General features: G+C 34.0%; 1 protein-coding gene and 1 long non-coding RNA gene across 2 annotated transcripts; one reads left to right on the top strand and one right to left on the bottom strand.

Annotated features, from left to right (window-relative positions):
• Window positions 1–7,666: 7,666 nt before the first annotated feature.
• LOC111893571 (uncharacterized) lies at window positions 7,667–9,235 on the top strand. The gene is made up of 2 exons (XR_002850904.2): window positions 7,667–8,279; window positions 8,860–9,235. It is a non-coding gene; the product is annotated as an uncharacterized LOC111893571 (long non-coding RNA).
• A 2,184-nt stretch (window positions 9,236–11,419) lies between these two features.
• On the bottom strand, window positions 11,420–13,720 carry LOC111893532 (putative receptor-like protein kinase At5g39000). Its single transcript, XM_023889610.2, has 5 exons — window positions 13,333–13,720; window positions 12,600–13,258; window positions 11,907–12,147; window positions 11,543–11,605; window positions 11,420–11,428 (listed from the first exon to the last, which is right to left on the bottom strand). Exons 2-5 carry the CDS (start codon window positions 13,256–13,258, stop codon window positions 11,420–11,422), a joined length of 972 nt encoding a protein of 323 aa, XP_023745378.1. The 5' UTR covers window positions 13,333–13,720.
• Window positions 13,721–20,693: the final 6,973 nt, after the last annotated feature.

Raw genomic sequence — 20,693 nt, 5'->3', positions numbered from 1 at the left:
TTCAGCAGAACTTTTCCCTTTAGAAACAAGGGCTAACAAACCCAAACTAGAAACCACATTCGTTTCCTTAGACAGAGCACTTTCATGGGATTTCAAAATTCCCACCAATTTTGCCAGAGAATATGATTTAAATTGTTCATGTGCTTTAACTGTGGATACGACAGCCATCCATACAGTTCTTAGACCGTTCATGAATGTAACCTTCTGTTCAATGACCTTCCTTTCGATCCCATGCTTTATCATCTTACTTAAGAGATGATTAAAGCAATCAAAAGCCTGAACCAGGTTCTCTTCTGGCTTCTGTTTGAAATCACCAAATTCAGAAAGCAAAAGAGTTTGAATCGAATGTTCCAGATCTTCATCAGTGGAATACAATTCATTTAGCCTGTCCCATATCTCTTTAGTAGTAGCGCAAGAACTCACCAAACGGAACGTATCTGACTACAAAGCAAACCTAATCATCCTCAAGGCCTTGATGTTGCAATAAAACTTTTCCTTCTCGTCTTGAGGAATATCTTTTACATCATTCACAAGCTGATTGTACTCCTTCTGAGTTTTAACAATCTTTAAGGTGCTTGAGTGAGCGAATGGGCCAATAGTGATCGCTTCCCAGATCAAGTACCCGTTATCTTCCGATCCAATCACATAATCTTCAAAATGATGCGTCCAAACTTCATAATCTTGAGTATACAAGATCAGAATCCTTGTTGTTGAACCAATGTTGTTCGAGATGTTGATTGGATTTGTTTGAGAATCATCCATGGACATTGTGATAACGTATGATCGATTACCTGTTTAAAGACTAGACTTGTAATTTTATCAATTAGAGTAAGATCGATGATTAATGAGATACGTCAATATGGAATGACGGCTCAATTAATATCAATAAATGCGGAATAAAACCCTAATAACTTCTTCGACAGAAGAGATGTGTATGAATTAAGCAAACTCCTGCGCTGATACCAATTGATGAGTATTAAACTCAGATCGATTAGATCTTTCACATGTAAAAGATGAAGATCAAACAAAACAAACACAATAATATTATGAACACATAATAGAATCAACTTTATGCTTATGATTCAAATGTAGTCACGCCTCAGCAGAGCTCGATAAAGAACTTCCACTATAGAGGCGAGCTAGGGTTTACAAAACCTCAATGAGAAAAATAATAAAAGCGTTAATTACAAAGACTGCATGCATGCAGCTTAAATACTAAACCCTAGAATAAAACATGCACAGTTGGACAGGCCCAAACCGGTATCCAAAACTGGGCTAAGGACCGAGCCCATGACGCAACACTATAAGCCCAACACCTTGAATACTCCCTAAAACCTTGAGCTATATCTGGAGACAGGGCCATGGTCAGAGTGGCCAAAGCCCGTTCTTTCTCCTCAACCTTCTCAAAATCTTCATCAGTGTAATTCTCAATCTCTTTGTCAACCACTTTCCCAGCAACAGTTGTGGTTATTCTGATGGGATTCTTGATGATGCTTCTCCAAATTTTGAAGTCGTTCATTTTAATGTACTTCTCAATTCGGTATTTCCACTTAGGAAAACCATCTGCAGACAAGAGTCTTGGAATGCGAGTAGTTGTGCCTATGACAGAGTCCATCTCATGGTGATGTGTTTGACTTTGTGAATCCATTGAATATTAATTTAAATAAAAATTAAATTATTTCTTTTTTAAAAAAATTGAGTTTCCGGTCAAAACAAGCGTTTACGGTCAAGGGTGTGTTTACGGCCGTAAACTCTGATTACGGTCGAGAGTTTACGGTCGTGAGTTTGCGGTTGAGAGTTTACGGTTTCTGAATACGGTTTATGAATCTAATCTTGCGGTTATTGAAGATGCTTGATTCACGGTCTAAGAACGGAGTTTACGGCCCAAGAAATTACTTGCGCTTGCCGTTGTAAAATGAGTTTGTTGCCGTAAACTCTAGGCAGTAAACTCTCAGAACTTTAAGAAATCAGGATTTTTGGATTAAACTTGATTCCCCTTCGCAACAAACACCAACTCCAGTCGCAAACAATGAGGAATATGGCCAAAAACTCGATTGTAGGATGCTTTGACACTGGTTCTGCTCTGATACCAATTGTAAGGTCCTGAAACGGATCTTACCAGTGATCAAACAAGCAAAACAATCAATAATAATAAGAATGAAGTAGAAAAAGAAATCAGAACAAGCTTGCACATGCTTCTATTAATGAAAAACGTCTGGTACTACTTGTCTACGGCAACCGTGAATTCTGTGGCATTGACAACCATTAAATGACTTAGCTAGCATCTATATATAGTGGACTTGGGCCGCCTTTGGGTTTACGGCCGTATACAGGCTTATGGCCGTAAACTCATAACATGGCCGTAAACTACTATCAACACTACCAAAACTGCATACCAACACAAAAGAACCTATTAGAACGAAAGCCTAGACCAAACCATTAATTGGACCCTTCAACTACTACTGTTGATCTTATACTAAAGTCTTCCTAGGCTTGCCCTAGGGTAATCACTAACCCACTCTCCGCTATCAGTTGCATAAGAAGTCTCTGCTACCTCGTCCTAACTAGCTCATGGATACTATTACAAATCACTAAGACTAGATAATTCTTCGAATGAGAGATCCTACCCTACAATGGTTGGACTTAGACAAGAGCTGCACAATAGAGCTAGACCTAACCTTCTGAAATTATTTAATCCTCGCAATATGTAACGTACATATTCATTTACTAGTTAGTAAAAGATAACTAAGACTCCTAAAAGCGCAGAGCAACCAGCATTAGAGCATCGAATACACATAATCAAGCATATACTACTCTGGATATCATACTGACAAATCTGTACTAGCATGTAGTTCTCATAAAGCTGAAACACATATAACAGGCATGTAAGACATCCTTCCTAGATCCTTAATCCTAATCTAGCATGTTGTTCTAATAAAGTTGATAGTCATAATATAGCATAAACTAGTATGGGTAATTCGGGAGTACTTACTTGAGCTTGGCTAATTGCACACACCACACCCTTTTTCTCTTTTCAAAACTCTTTCTTTTTCAATGTTCATTTGCCTTTTCAAAATCTTTATACCATTTCCTTAGTTTGAGTATAGTCACACCCGAAGGTATGCCCGAATCTCTCAAACCAAGGCTCTGATACCAACTTGAAACATCCCAAAAATACGAACCAAAAATTTTATTTTTAAGTTCATAATCGAAACATAAAACTCATCGCCATAACATAAAAACCATAAAACATAAACCGCATATCTAAAAACACCAAGTAAAATAATGTACTCAAAACATATAATAAAAATACCAGAGTGATCTCCCAGGCCAAAACCTGTGGTGTGTGCCATGCTATCAACCTGAGCCCTTCCCTTTACTTGCTGAAGTACCTTAAACCAAAACTGAAAATCGTAAGCATGAAGCTTAGTGAGCTCCCCAAAACTACCACATACCATACACATAGCATATATAAATCATATAACTCTGGGACTACTCCCAACTGCATCGGGATGAATACTGACATCGGCTTACACGGTAGCGGACTCCTGCCCGGCATTGGGCTCACCCTGGCATCCGACCGCATCGAGCATCAGGCTTGCCCCGACATCGGGTTTACCCTAGGACATACATAGCATAGCATATAACAAAACGTATAACATAAACACATAAACTGCATCAGGCTTTCCCTAGCATCAGACCGAAGCCCGTAAGATAGAACGTACAATCTATAAACTATCATACATCGGGCTTACCCTGACATTGGGCCCAAGCCCGAAACACATAAGACACAACAATAACATGCATGAATCATAAAGACATCAAGGATACATAGCTACTTCTCGGGACCACCCCAGCATCGGACCACAGTCCGAAAACATATAAACTGCATCGGCTATCCTCGACATCGGGCTTACCCCGACATACTATACTACTTAAACGAGCCGGCAGTGGTGCCTTGCACCCATTCCTACTCAAGGAAAACTCACCTCGTGTGACTGACTGCTAAAACTCCGAGTGAGAAATCTCTGGCTGCTGCTCCGGCGACTCTCCGACTATAATTTCCATAAGCACACTTACTCAAAAACTAATAACTATTCTTAGGGTAAAATGACCATTTTAGCCCTGGCCAAAGTCAACATCCCGGTCAAAATCAACCTCCAGTTGACTTGACTCGCCGAGTTGGACCACCAACTCGTCGAGTCCCTAGTCTTTCAAATGATACAACCCCCGACTCTACTCGTTGAGTCTAGCATGAACTCGACAAGCTCTCTTTCAATCATTACATAGGGACTATCTACATTTGACTCGTAGAGTTCCTTCTTGAACTCGCCAAGTCCATCTTCATCATATGAATGTGTCCAGTCTATGACTCGCCGAGTTATATGAACAACTCGTCGAGTCCATATTCATGGGTTGGGAGGTTGCCTTGGACTCGCCAAGTCTGCTCATGCACTCGCCGAGCCCCATGATTTCCAAGTCCTTAGTCACGTCTATTTTGTTGAGTCCCCCTCTAGACTCAAATAGATTCCTTAGAATAGCAAAAGTTAGGGAACTAATCCCCGACTCGCCGAGTCCCAAGAACGACTCGCCGAGTTTCCTAAAATCCTTGTCCAAAAACTTGATTTCTGTGGAGCTCATCTTATCCAAAGGGTTGATCTGGGCTCTTAGGGTTAATATAACATGTAAAGTTAAGAACTTTACGTCCATGCATGGGTCCCTAAGCTCAAAAGACCCTAAGATGAGGTCTACAAGATGCATGGGGCTACCATGGCCATAAGGTTTGCATCTTTATACCATGTAACCCTCCCTAGAACCTAGATCTGAGATATGAACCACTTGGGACGTCCCAACACCAAGGACCAACGTTTTTTGAGCCAAAACCTTCTTAATATGGGGACTAATATATCTAAGAGAAAGAAGACCAAGTTGGAAGCTTGATTACCATAAAAGATGGCAAATGGGATGTAGTTCCTAGATCTACTCCTTCTCCCTTGATTCTTCAATCTTCCACTTCTTCCAGTAGCTTCAAGATACACCAAATAACACTCAAAATAACCAAGAAAGCTCAAGTTCACTTACGAAGGATTAGGGTTTCAGGATTAATGCTCTGGAGGTGATGGAGGCTGGAATAGAGGCCCATAATGTTTCTTAAATAGGGTGCAAATCCTAAATATTAGGGTTTCATCTAGCTCGGCCTACTCGCCGAGTCTAGGATTCGACTCGTCGAGTAGCCTCATTAAAACCCACGCTTTAACTGGCCTCTACTCGACGAGTTAAGGCTACCAACTCGTCGAGTAGCTTGTATAAAATGGACATTTAATGAATTAAATATGTACCGGGAATGGGGCGTTACAGTTACAAACTTTATGTCTTTGCATGCATAGATGAAGGTTAAAACGTGAATTAAGTCCTTAAACAAACTTTGTGACCATCAAAAACTTACATGATTGTAGCTTAACCATCAACGTCCGATTTTTATGACTCTAAATGCTTCCAAGAGCTTAAAAGGACAACTCCTATAGTCTAGGACTACCAAGACACAAGAAACCTAAAAAATGGAGTCCAAAAGTGACATAAAACACCCCAAAATGAAATATAAGCATGCATTAGCCAAGTAGAAAGCTTTATACCTCCAATGGATCAGAAATGATGCCAAACTTCTGGATCTACAAGCCCTTTCCAAGCTCTTGCTCCTTCTTCAAACTGCTTCTTCTTCAAAATCACCAAAGGTACACCAAAAACTCAAAGTAGGCTCCAAAATACAAACAAATGGATTAGGGTTCGAGTTGGGCATTAAAAGGGAAAGGGAGGCTGAGAGGATAAGGGATTTGAAGATCATAAGTTGTTTAAATAGGGTGCAAACCCTAAAATTTTAGGGTTTACATCTGGCCACTCTACACCCAGCGTACGCTTGGGTAGGCCTAGCATACGCATGGGGCTCTCCCGATCTACGCCTTATATGTGTAGGCCGTGCGTACACTTTATATGCCCAGCGTTTGCTTTGTCCCAAAAATCCCAATACTTAATAATTAAATTTGAATAAAAGCAATATAATACCTGATAAATCCCGGGCGTTACATCCCAACATACACTGAGTATGCCCAACGTACTTAACAAGCCCAACACGTTTCATTTAATGAGCCAAAGTTACCAATTTGCAAATAAATTTCATAATTAGGGTGAGCAATATAAATTACCTGAATAATGAATGTGTCAATTGCTTTACTGAAGATAGACGTCACCACTAAAGGTTGATAGTTTTGTAGTGTGTAAAGGGCTGTAACTAGATAATGACATTTTTAAACAAGTATAATTTAAATATACAGACTAAAGTGCAAACATAAACATCATGATATCAAATATAACAATATAGTTTTCCATTTTTCCATTTAACAATCTATTACGAAAAAATACAACTGAAAAACCAAAGATTGTACTGTTTCGGTGATCGAAATTCAAACAAATTAAAAAGATGGCAACATACTTGCCTTAATTGCTTATTACAATATCTTACATGATTATGGATGTATCGAGGGCACCGAAAAATATCATATAACATCCTACATTATCATAGATGCATCAAAGCCACCAGAAAAAATAAATTATATATTCCTATTTTTGTAAAACGCAAAAAATAGCAACGTACTTCACTTTATTTTCATATTATAGCACGCCACATTATTTGCTTATTGTACGTACATGATTAACGAAACATCAAAGCAACTAGAAAGATCACATTTTCATATTTTGGTTATACTAAAAAAATAACAATATTCTTGCTTATTATAGCATCCTACTTTATTTTGTTATATATATATATATATATATATATATATATATATATATGGAAAAGTGAATATACCCTTAAGGGTATATAAGCTTAGGTACCCAAACTCATCATAATACATTGTTTTGTATCATATAATACATTCTAATTGTCTAATGTTCTTATAATTTAACTTCTAACTTGATTTACTTCCAAGATTTTTATAAATTACACATTTATCTTTCTCTTACATAATTTTCATTTTCATCTATAATATATAGCCTAATAAGTGTTCGGCAAAAAGATGTGACGTAAGAGAAAGATTATACGGAAATTTCGAATATCTTGAAAGTAAATCAACTTAAGATTGAAGTTTATGAACATTATAATGAATATATCAAACAAAACGACGTATTATGGTGTGTTCGGGTACCTAAGCTTATATACCCTTAAGGGTATATTCACTTTTCCCATATATATATATATATATATATATATATATATATATATATATATATATATATATATATATATATATATATATATATATATATATATTTAATAATATTTTTCATTTTTCTGGTTTTACCAACCTATATGAATAAGGGGGTTTGGGCTTGCCACGTGCTTCACCCTTAGGCCTTATCTTTGATTCTTCACATCTTCACTCTTTTGTTTGACAATTCTTTATCACTTTTTTTCTTTTACCGTTCATCCACTTCCTCACTTTACATAAAATTTTCCCTCTGCGTTTGTAAACAAGAGTTCTAAGAGTTCAAAGTATATTATTTTGAAGTGGGTCAATTCTTTTTTGTTATATATATATATATATATATATATATATATATATATATATATATATATATATATATATATATATATATATATATACCGCCCTCATCCATACTCGCGCATAGTCGGATTCTTACCGGTAAAGATTCGGGTTTTGTTTAGCTCTAGACTTCCTGTGCAAAGAAATGCTAATTTATTGCCCAAAAGGTCATATTCCAGGTTACTTTCTGCTTTTATCTCTAGAAAACATCATCCTTTCGTTTCTTCTCCTTCATACTTTCTCCATATCGATCAAATCTATATCATAGGTTGAACTCCAAAGAGAAAAAATTGACAGGTATTGTTTCTGTAAGAAGAAAACTTGCATTTTTTTGTTGATTTTTTTTTGTTTGATTTCCGATCGGGAGAGACAGGGGTGGAGAGAGCACACACTGGTGTCTATGTTGAATCCTGAGATTCCGGCTGCATCTCTTCCCCATATATCGGTTCAATTCCCTTTTTTTCTTTGGAAAGTTAAATTGATCAACCAATGATCCATATGCACCATAAAATCAAATTCAAAAGTCAAAATCGTCTTGCTATTTAGGTTTCTCTCCACCACCACCCGCCCTGAAATCGATGGTAACAACACTTGTATAAAGAAATTCGAGAGAGCCTCTCTAAAGAGAAACCACAAGTCTCTTACTTTAGTTGAATCATGACCACGTAGATCAAAAAGGTACTCTAATTATATTTAATATCCTAATCAACCTCTTTTTCCTCTTATTGCAGTCTTTATAAGCATAGACTATGGTAGCAACATGTATGACAATATGCATTGCTTATATTTGATACACGTGTTATCTCAAGTGCTGAATTGGCAATAGCAATGGTTTTTTTTCTCAATTTTGATTTTGGATGTTTAAATAATTTACCAAACAAATGGTGATTTTCAATTTTCAAATATTTCCTTAATAAGTATATTTTTAGTTTGATTTTGATGTGTCATTTTACACATTGCTTGCGGTTGGTGATATGTTTGCTAATGTATGGAAGAAGACATATCATTGACCACATTTACAAAAGGTTTTGATCATCACAATTGACCTCTAAACTTTATCCTTTTGGCATAAATCTGGTGTTAGTGGGCATTTTTGTGGACTAATCAAGTACTTGACACCTACATGTAAAGTACACCAACCAAATACATAGGAATTTAGTGGTTATGTATGATTTGTTTTTCAAATATATCTACTTTTTTTTCTTCTGATCGATGTTTTGGACTTTAAAGTTTAAACATGTTCCTTTTCGTATTTCAGTTTCCATAGCTTTGAAAGATGCACTGATGGAGGAGAGATCGAACATATAATATGTGTCAAATGGTGGACCATTGATGAATTCCCTTCATCATACTCATCAAAACAAGAGTGTTACCCCCACCATTCTAGACAATAATACCCTCCCAATCCCATAACAATTTCAGAAAAAAAAAACAGCTTCAAAGTGATGCGTAAAAACAAATTTATTGGTCGTAAATTACTTACATTAAATCCACTTCCAATAACAATTAAACAATTAAAAATGGAGATATTGCGGCATATTGAAGCCATATAACAAGAAAAATACAATAGATAGGTAACCCCTATATATATGATCGGTTAAATGTAATTTCATCCCCATGGTCATTTTTACCCACTCTACAATCTTAAATCTTTAACATAAACCTCAAATACCAAACCCCAAATATAAATGATATTGATGTTGATTTGTAAAAATAACTAATTTGATATGAATACAAACGGTAAGCAATATATTTCTAATTAAGTATGTATAACTTATAGTATAAAATGTAAATAATCAAAAAGGTATAATAAATAAATTAATATTATATAGTAATGTATAAATGCTAAATAAACAAATGCGGGAGAAATACAAAAAAAAAAAAAAAAAATAGTAAACCACCAAATATTTATCATTTTTTCGGTTGAAACAAAATTTTTATTTCTAATTAGAGTGGATGTAGAAAAATTTCCATCACAACCACTATGATCTTCTATTACTATGACCTTCTATTACCGATTTAGCTGCTCAAATCTTGATGCATCTTAAAAATTATCAATTCTCAACGTAAAAAAATCATAAAATTTGATTTTACATGTAAATTGTTTGTGGCGACAATTATAAAACTAAATCAAACCAACATGGTTGGTTGTATTCGTTAACCATTTGTGTTTGATTTTATTCACCACTCGATGAAATTAAGATGTTAATTGTTGTTTGAAAACCATTTGCAGAAATGAATCTAATAGTCCTCGCCATATTGCAAAGAGGATATTTTTCCAAAGTTCCTCTATGTCCGTCTAAAAATTATTTGATGAGAAAACAAACATATTCGATAATGTTTCACTATAACAATCAATAAAGTTTAGGGACTAATAATTTCAAATGTAGGTATTTATCTTCTATAACCAGTTTTCTCTTATGGTCTACTTTATGTGACATTATCTAGAAAGATCTCATATGGAAATACTTAATATTAGTGATGTTGGACGGAAAATTCGAAGGTAATGAAGTTTATACAATTAATAATGTAAAATCAATCATATGTTCATGTATATTTGTAAACAATCCAAACTTTTCATTTTAATTTTTATTGATTTCATTTCTACTAGCATGATTATTATTGATAATTGTTTAGATGTAGTAAACTATTGAGGTAAAAGAACTAATTGACTATAGAAATTAATATTTGGAAAAATTTATTTTCACCCGTCGTTTGGCGCGGGTAAACAGCTAATATATATATATATATATATATATATATATATATATATATATATATATATATATATAGACCAAAATGTATAGTATTTTTCAAATTTTAATTTTAATTTTTTTTTTTGCACAGCTGCCCCGAGTGTAGGCCCACCCATTAATTTCCCTGGCCCAGCTGCATCATGGAAATTGTTACACATTTGCCGTAGTACTGTTTCAAGCTTTCAGCAGATATTTTAGGGACCATATTAAATTAAAGTACTTTTATATTTACAAGATGAATATAACTACACTTGGGTTGTGGTGACTTGGTAAGGCATGTGGAAGATATGGTGGATAACCTATTGACCCATGTTCAAATCCTGACACTACTAAGCCCTTGTGGCCATGGAGGTTCGCCTGCAGTGACTCCAGGGCATGAGGCAAAGCCTCATGTTTGCAGCGGGGATTAGTCGGTGCGCGAAAGCTGGCCCGGAAACCCTCGTTAGGGAAGTTCCTTTTCCAAAAAAAGATGAATATAACCAACTATGATTGTACTTTTTTTGTATAGTTAACTTTAATCTTATATAGTAGTTATCTTTTTCCTGCGTATATACAGAAAATTCCCGCAGCAAAGCACGGGATACACTGTACACCACCAAGTTTTATACATAACCGAAATTGCAACCCTATTTGAGAAATGTTGCGAGTAAATAAATTTCTGAGATTTAAAATATACATCTTAGCAGAAAACGACAGTGAAAACGATGACAACATCATAAACTCTATATATACTTCACTTGCCACAATTAAAACCACCACAAGCACTTAAAACTATGAATAAAACAAGCGCAATGATTGCTAGAACTATGAGCAGCATTACCTTCTTGCTCTGCAAACATATCTTCCTCCTCGTTTGGGTATCTTGTGTCAAAAAATTATTTGTCTGCACCCATGTTCCACCATCACATACTATAAAATTCGAGTCAAGTGAGATAAATTGGAATTTTTATGTCACGTATGATTTCTGTTTATTTAATGCAACATGCAAGAATAACTCCTTAACTTCGAAAATCATTAGAAAATGAAGCTTTCCTATTAAGTCGAACATTTCACAAATTTTCCCTAGTTTATCTTTTTCCATTTGTTATTATATTCTTTTTAAACATCGTTTACCGAGACATACAACACTTATTGAATAAAAGAAAAAAAATGTCTTTCGTGCTTAAACCATTCAAAATCACTAACCTTAGACTGAAGATCCTCTCTTTCATCCACTAGAAGCTCAATCTTCTCAACAGGGTCAAGAACCTACAATTTCCATGTACAAAATCAAACAGAGCCATCATGTTCTAGGATTTTGACATTACTACAAAGTACAAACAATTTCATAACCTTTGACTTTAGCAAGTCATGTGCTTGTATTTAAATAATTAATCTTATCTTTTAGTCCTAAATTATATCCATATTGTTAAGTAAAATGCAAAAAAGTAAAAGAGCACAGGAATTTATGTGTTGCGTATTTATGAATAGGGAAACCCATCAAAATATTTCTTGCAGCCATAAGACTCCACAACAACTCTAGACATAAAAATGAATTTTAAAAACTTACTTGAATCATCCTTGCAGCATCCTTAAGTTGGGATGCAACCTCAGCAATCTTAGGTCGTTTTTCCCGAGTTTCTTCCAAGCATTGATACGCGATAGCTGAAAACATTTGCAACGTTTGTGGTTCAATATCTTTCCTTATTCTCTGATCAATAATCTTGTCTAGCTCTCCTTTTATGTAGCAAGATCTGGCTAAATGATTAAGGAATCTCCTTTCATCATGGAACATCAAAGCACACACTGGCCTTCCACACAAAACTTCAAACATAGGGAAAATGATTTACAAGCCCAACGAAGTTTTCAAACTGTTCAAAAAACCCCAAACATGTTTTGTTTGTCCAAAAAAACCCAACAAACTTAACATTTTGTCTAAAAAACCCAACTAAATTACACTTTCCTGAAAGTCAAATAAGAAAAATAGATGACGTGGCTTATTACCGTATCGGAGAAATGACTTGTTAGACCAACAAAGTTTCCAACACGTTTAAAAAACTCAAATCATGTTTTGACTGTTAAAAAAAACTCCAATGACTTAAACAAAACAAAATTGGGATTTTTTGAACGGTTTGGAACTTTGTTGGACTTTTTAGACAAAAAGTTATGTTCGTTGGGTTTTTTTGAAGAAACAAAACATGATTGCGATTTTTTAAATGCTTTGGAAACTTTATTGGGCTTTTAAGTCATTTTCCCTTCAAACATAACGACACCAAATGAGTAGATATCGGATTCTTTTGTTAAAAAACCAGTTCTCTCATATTGTGGGTCACAATAACCATGTGTTCCAGCATGGTTAGTGGTGACAAATGTGTTTTGTTGATTCGCTAGACCTATCTTAGCCAACCCAAAATCAGAAAGTTTTGCATTCCAATTCTTATCTAACAAAACATTCGCGCTTTTTATATCACGATGTATTATTCTGTGCTTTTCTGCCACTTGATTATGAAGATAGTCCAATGCCGAAGCAATACCGATGCATATTTTGAGGATTTGTGGCCATGATAGTCCTTGCGACAAGGTAGTGTCATGTAGATATGTGTCTAGGCTACCATGACTTGTATATTCATAAACCAAAATCATCTCCTTGTTATCATCACAAAGCCTTATAAGGGTTACAATGTTTTCGTGTTGATATTGTGAAAGCATTGTGACCTCGGTGAGGAACTCCTTGTTACCTTGAAACCCAGTGACATCTAGCCGTTTTACAGCAACTAGATGGTTCTCATGATCCCCCCAAGTGAGGGTTCCTTTGTATACTCTACCATATCCACCCTTCCCAATGAAATTTGTTTCATTGAAATCTTGTGTACAATTTTTTATTACCTGGAGAGGGATTTTGAGGTGGATTAGCTGCTCCATCTGGGATAGAGGATCTGGATCAATAAAAAAACTAAACTGGTCGAAAACAAGATACATGATGTATATGAACTAACCTCTGAATGTCTTGTTAGAGCTTGATTTGAACTTGTAGGGTCATGTGGAATCACATTATGAGCATCCGTTTATGCCATCTCAGCTTGCTTTCAATATCTATGCACGTACATACAAACAGTAATAATCATCAAAAGTGTTATCATTCACAAGTGATGTTAGAAATTTAAGAGATCAAAAATCAAAATCACAGCAAGCGCTCAAAGATCAAAACCACAGGCAAAATGTACCTGTTTGCTCGAGGTGTTTTTTTTTTCTTGAATGCTAAAGAGATTTAACTTCGGTTCCTTTTTCCCTAGCTGATTGTAAATGCTCAGTGTTATAAGTTCCATCAGGGTTTTTTCCTCAACACGTAGGTCATTCGGAGTAACAAGAACTAATCATTGGCAGTGTCCTTTCATCACCAAACACAACCACTAAACATTGGTGTACCCATCACTATAGCCTATTTGTTTTTTATTATTTAAATAAAAAGTATCTATATTTTAATTAAGGTTGTCTAAAAAAACACTCCATTTTATCATTTAAACACCTTATATATTTTTAAGGTATTTTTATGGGTTTAAATTGCGTTGTGATTTAAGTTATTTTTATGGGTTTAAATTGTATTGCGATATAAGTTGACTTTTAATAAAAATGTCTATGAGATGTCTTAAAAGCGCCACCTTTTAATTACATCAAATGTAGAGAGAGACTGAAAAAAGAAATTTATTGGATACGATAGTTCATGCTCCCCACCACAATTGACCTAGACCACTAGTAACAATGAAGTATCGGGATGGTGTTCTTAGTCATAGTGACAAACGCAAAAACATTCATAGCATTGACATTAAAAATATTTACAACCAAAAATAATAGTGACACTAATTTTTAAAGACGTTGCATCTTAATAGAAAAAAAAGTTATGCCCAAGAACTCCAAAGAAACACTTAGATCTGTCTCTCTTGGTCGTAATTTTTAAAGACTTTGCATCTTAGTCCACGACCAGTTTCGTGTTTGGTACTCCTTTGGTCTTATTGAAAGACAAAAACTAATGGGTGGTGGACCGCTTGTTTGTAGCCCAGCGGTATCAGGTGGTGCCCTCCCTCTTTAAGGTCGAGGGTTCAAGTCCCGTCGTGGACATAGGTGGAATAGGTGTTGTTAGCTTAGGAGTAGATTAGATTTGCCGGTTCAAAAAAAAAAAAAAAAAAAAAAAAAAAAAAAAAAAAAAAAAAGAAGCTGGAATCGGAATTTGGAGGAGGAATTGTTATCATTAGACCGTATTTATTAATCTGTTTGACTAACTGATTGTATGTATCGTATAAAGTAATAAAACTTTTAAAAAGAAAAAGAAAAGACAGTTCTCTCAATCAAGTCGTCCAACTATTTATATCAGGAGTCAGGACCCAACGGTCCATTTATGACAGCCCATTAGTGGCCTATTTCTTACTTCCTTTTTTATTTAATTTCAGTAACTATTTATTTGGATAATAAATTTTAAAAAATAAAAGTATAGTATTTATCAAAATTCATACTTTTTAGTTTTTTTGATAAACAAAATATAATATTCATTAAAATATATATATATATATATATATATATATATATATATATATATATAATTTCTAAAATTTTTATACACAATAATAAAGTTCAATACATATCGATAGAAAGCAAACGGGCAACAAGCTGCACCGCTAGCTCTTTCTGGATGGCAAAATCAATTCTTTTGAAAACAACATTTGTGGATCTAGGATATATGACATTAGAATGCATGACCCGTTGGAATCTATTAAGGAGCTCTACCGCCTTTGGTGCGAGAAAACCAAATATATCGAATGTAAAAGGAACAAACACATGTTGATTTTCTCTGCATGCATTCTCGTGCTTTATCACTTTGCACACAGCGGCTTTCAAAGCGGCATGCCCAGCTGCGAAACCTCCGCTCCTGAAACCAACGAGAGGTGAGACACCAGTAAGATCTACGCACGCATGCTTCCCTCCTATCCATCCAAAGACCAAAATGTCAGCCGGTCTAAGTGTGGACCTGCCATCATGTGGGTCCGTCAAAAAGTTCACTGACGCTTCTTTCTTCACAGAAATACTAGCACGCCGACAAGCATCAAAGAGAACATCTCGAACCACATCATGTCTATACTTGAAACCAGGGAGCTCTCTACAATGAACCGCGTGTTCCCTAAAGGTACAAAAACATGCCTTGCGACAAACTGAGCATATCTCGTCAATTGGGAATATGAGAATCATGAGGCGGTATCGAAGAATAGTTCGGTACTCCACAAGAGACATATATATATATATATATATATATATATATATATATATATATATATATATATAGGGTTAGGTTATATTGTTTCCAGTAACTATTGTGTGCCAGAATGCACATATTTGGACCATCGGATGAATAGAATCAACAATCATGATCTGAGGGTCTATGATATTACAATAGGGTAGCATGTATCATATAATCACACAATTTTTATCAAAAGGGTATTTTGGACAATTAACTACATTTATAAAAGGAAATTTTCGGAATTTTAGGGATGATTAATTATCCTAATTTAAAAAAAATCTGAATTTTTTAATTAATTCAATTTCAAATTTTACTGATTTTATTCTATCAGAATATTTTTTTTGTTAGAATAATACTATTTCAGCATTTTATTCTAACAGAATATTACTGAAGAAAAACAAAATTCATGAATAAGATGTTCAAATAACAAACATTCTAATATATTCTTATACATCCGAACTTAAATACAAATTCATACATATTCTTACAGACTAAAAGTCTTATACATTTTAATATAGTTATAAAAATTCTAAAAAAAATATAAACAAAAATGAATAACATTCTTAAAAAAAATAACAACATTCCGCTAGAATACTATCGTGTGTCATGTTTTCTTCTTGAATTCTTGAATTCTGAAAGAATATTGCTGTTTTTGGATGTTGAATCTTGAAATTTTGAAAGAATATTGTTGTTTTTCTTCATTCTTTGAGAATGAAGTATCATATATCTTTTTTTCATAAGTTTCCTCATCATTTCTGCTTCATCCTAGCAACTGCACCTTAAACATACAAATAATTAATTGAAATTCTTTCAGAATACAACAAAAATATTCTTACAGAATAAACTATTCTTGCAGAATGGTTTTAAATATTCTAAACAGGAATAGAAGTAATTTAATAGGATACCTATAATCAACATGAACATAAGTGGAATTATCATAAGTTCACCTTGATGTAAACCAATGACATGAATCCATGTATCTTTCAGAATGTATCTCTACATTTGTTTATTCCTTTCTCTTTCCAGCAATCCAATAAATTAAAAGAAGTTCATACAACTGTGATTTAAAAAATGAAACAACATGGATGAAAAACTTGAAATTGAAATACATACATATATGTGTGGGTTTAGATCAATTTCTAAAATGTCTCAAATTTGTGAAAATCTCGTATAAACCCTTAATCAAATCTTCACCCTAAATTGATTAAAAAAATCACCAATAGCAAAGATTGATGTTACTCAGGTAATTAACAAATAAGGAGTTAATAAAACAACAAAAAAACATATCAAAAGGTTTAATGAAGAAAATAAAAGAAATACTCTTTGAGGCATTTCTACAAACACCTGGCGTGCAACATAGACATCAAAAGTTCTTTCAGACCATTTCTACAACAAAGCTGCCAAATTCTCTTTGAGGTATTTCTACAAACATCCATAGATTCTTAATCAAACGAACACCTATGTAATTCTACCAAATCAAACAAGAACAAAAAGAAAAGAAGGAGCCTTTACCTATTGATTGAATCATTGTGATTACTCTTGATTCAACAAGATCAATTTTAATTTCATTTTAAGATATCAAGAGTCTTTAAAGCTTACTATGTGTGAAAATTATGGGGATAAAAGTTGAAGAATACAAATTGAAAAGGAGGCGATTACCTGTAATAATATCTCTTTCGATGTTTCTTTTTTCTTTCAATCTGTTGCCTGCAATGGTGGATTCTGGTAGGAAAAAACTTGGTAACATCAACATTCTTAAAAGAATTTTGATTGTAAAATAAGAAATTAGGTTTAAAAATTAGAAATTGAGTTCAAGAACATACCAGGACTAGGATGTTGGTGTACGACGAAAGCTATAAACCTATTTCAGTGATGGAATACGAAGCCGACGATGGAGAGGGAGGAAGAAGGTGATGGTCGGCTGGCAAAGGAGGGGCAGTGAAGTTTCCTGTTGAGGTGAGGGTACAGATTTTTGAAACCGATCGTTTGAAGATAAAGATGGGAGAAGAATAGGGCTTAGGAAATTAAAGAATTACCATAATTAAATATGCATAGATTACTATAATACCCTTAAATTATTTATTTAATGATTTATTATTTCCTCAATTCCTATTGGTGCATTCAGTCACACAATAGTTGTCAAAAACATTTGAACCTAGCTCTCTCTCTCTCTCTATATATATATATATATGTATATATATATATATATATATATATATATATATATATATATATATATATATATATATATATTAAAACATTATACAATCAAACCAATGGAAATCTTTATAAATTACATAAGGCAATCACTAGTATCTTACAACATAGTTTGTGTACCATATATTGTGAATTATACTCAAACATCATTAATCCAATCTTGATGGCTAGGGTAGTATTTATATACTTTCAAGTACTTCCTTATACACAACAATAGTTTATAACCCGTGGGAACTACGGGTTATAAAATTAATTAAACTTTCATAATAAAAATTTATAATTATCAATCAATTATTCTAAATAAATCATTTTAAATAAATTATTATTTAAGAGATATATCAAAATTTTAAAGTTATTATAACTTCAAATTTAACATATAATTAGAAAATGTAAATTTGAATTTTGAAATAAGGTGCCTAATATATCTACATGACACATGACATAATATTAATGATGAATAGTATTAGAGTGACACTTGACAAAAAGAGATTAAAACTATTCATTTATTAGAATTAGAATATGGATTAGCTTTCAAGTACTTCCTTATATACACCGTTAGCTGTGTTTGATAAGTTCCATTCTTTATTCATGATTACCACCTTTATACACGTATTGTTTGTCACTCTAGAAATAACAACATAGTAACTGAATACACGTCTTCACAAAAATAACCCAACTCTAGAAAGTGATTGACATCGGATTTTATTGATTATCATTACAAAACACAACACTAACAAGAATTGTTGACGAGTAAATTTGAATGACATTCATTTGTTTGGAGTTAAAAGGTTTCTAAGTGTGAACGTTTAGACTCCAATATTATTTTCAAAATTAATTTAAGCTTAAATCATGTATGTGGCTAGGTTGATTATAGTATGTGTGTCTGATTACATATCTATAAAGATAAATAAAGCTTGGGCAACGACATTATCGGAGCATTTACTTCCAACTTAATTAATTAATGATTCGGTATTCCTGACTAAACCGTCGAAAATATTCGTTATCCGAATTACCCACCCGATTTTTTTTAGGTATCGTGTAAATCGGGTCGGGTTAATCGGGTATCGGGCTAATTTTTCGGGTATTTGGGTAACCTGATTTTTTTAGGTCGGGTAAAGGGTAAGTTTTTAAGGTTTCGGGTATACCCCATTACCCGAAATATATTTAACAAATAATGAATGACCCAATATCTTTTATGAGTTTCTCCGCGATCGATTCCCAAATCCCAGCAATTTCCCTCGTTCTATTTCTCCACGTAAAAAAAAAAAACCGTGTCCATTATTCATTCGTGACTTCGTTCATCACCGATCAATCAACTTCAGCTAGTCATCCCCACCTCCTTGCCAATCAGCTGGTCGTCAGCTCATCGCCGCCTCGCCGGTCATCAGGTGGTCGTCGGCTTGTCGCAGCGTCGCAGTCATCAGCTCGTCACCTCCAGGAAAAAATCACAGATTTAGACTTCAAACTTGAAAGTAAGTGATAAAAACCAATTGCTTTTATTTTACAGTTTAAACTTTGTTGGGATTCATTTTTGAATATGCTTAGCATGGCGGCATGGCCCTATGTATGTTAAATTTGGGAAACGAATCATTCTTGAATACACTGTTAAATTTCGTCCCTTAACTTGATAGTCTTCATACCAACTTCCTCTTTACTACAACAAAACACATTTATAATTAATTTGCAACAAATAAGTACTTAAGTACTTACATGCGATTATATGCCTCCAACTGATGATCAGTTAAGTGAAGTTGTTGCTTCCCTTTTTTTAAATTGAGTTATTGTTTGTAAGTTATTGAGTTAGTTGTGTTTCTTCTTCTCATCTATCCTTTTCTCAAGCTCTTTCTCAATGTTTTCAAGTATTGCAATAAACTGAAACATCTCCTCCTTTGGCTTTAGAAGCTCCTATTGCTGATGAACAAGAATATCATTTATAGTAAGCAATTGATAAGGATACAAAGCAAATAGAAAGATAACTAACATATTTATCAATTTTATTTTTCTTCTTTGCAAGCTTCTTTTCTTGTTTATCAATTTCTTTTCTATATTTAGTTTGTTCCTTTTCTTTTCTGCATGATTCGTTCTCATAACCACCCAGTTCATTCTCAACTTCCTGAAGTCTACTACATTCATCTTGAATCTCCTCCTGATTGGCCTTCTCAATATCGTTTTCTATGTTAAATAATTGCCACAAAAGTGTTCCTTTTTTAAAGATCTCTGAAAAAAAAATAGGTAATTAAACATAGGAGCAATACTCATTTCAAATCTAACATCACCCTGCATTTGAAGTACCTTAACTTGAAGCCTATTAACACAATACATGTTCACTTTAACCATGAAATAGTCTTGTGTCATACTTAATTAACGTATAAGCAAGGAATTTAAACTTAAAACCAAATAACCTGAAAAACAAGAAAATTCATGGCCTTCACGAGAATTCCATGAGATTTCAACTTGGCCAAATGATGAGATGCATCATGACTCATTGGCTCGTGCTTATGGTCTGTTTTCCATTGTTCGTGGTGTGTCCATTTTTTAGTTTTTGTCATGTGTATATTTGGTTTTAGCTTTCATTTTTGTGATTATGACCAGTTTTGCGCTTTGGATCATATGTTTCATGTCTCTAGTTTTGTTGAAATATGAAATATGTGTGTATTGGTTAATTAATAAGTCATGGTGGTGAGTTTCTTGATCCCTTTCTTTTTATATTTTTGTTATTTTTGATAATTTTATTTGCCAACCATCATGCATGCCTTCTTGTTATGGGTTCATTAAACCTTTGTTAGGCTCACTAGAATTAGATCGATTGGTTCCACATTTAAGGGAAGCAAAACACAGTCCCAAAAAGAGCAA

Source organism: Lactuca sativa, chromosome 1, assembly GCF_002870075.4.
Source record: "Lactuca sativa cultivar Salinas chromosome 1, Lsat_Salinas_v11, whole genome shotgun sequence".
Classification (NCBI taxonomy): domain Eukaryota; kingdom Viridiplantae; phylum Streptophyta; class Magnoliopsida; order Asterales; family Asteraceae; genus Lactuca; species Lactuca sativa.
The sequence above is the reverse complement of the archived record's forward strand: the minus strand, read 5'-3'. Positions and strand labels throughout refer to the sequence as shown.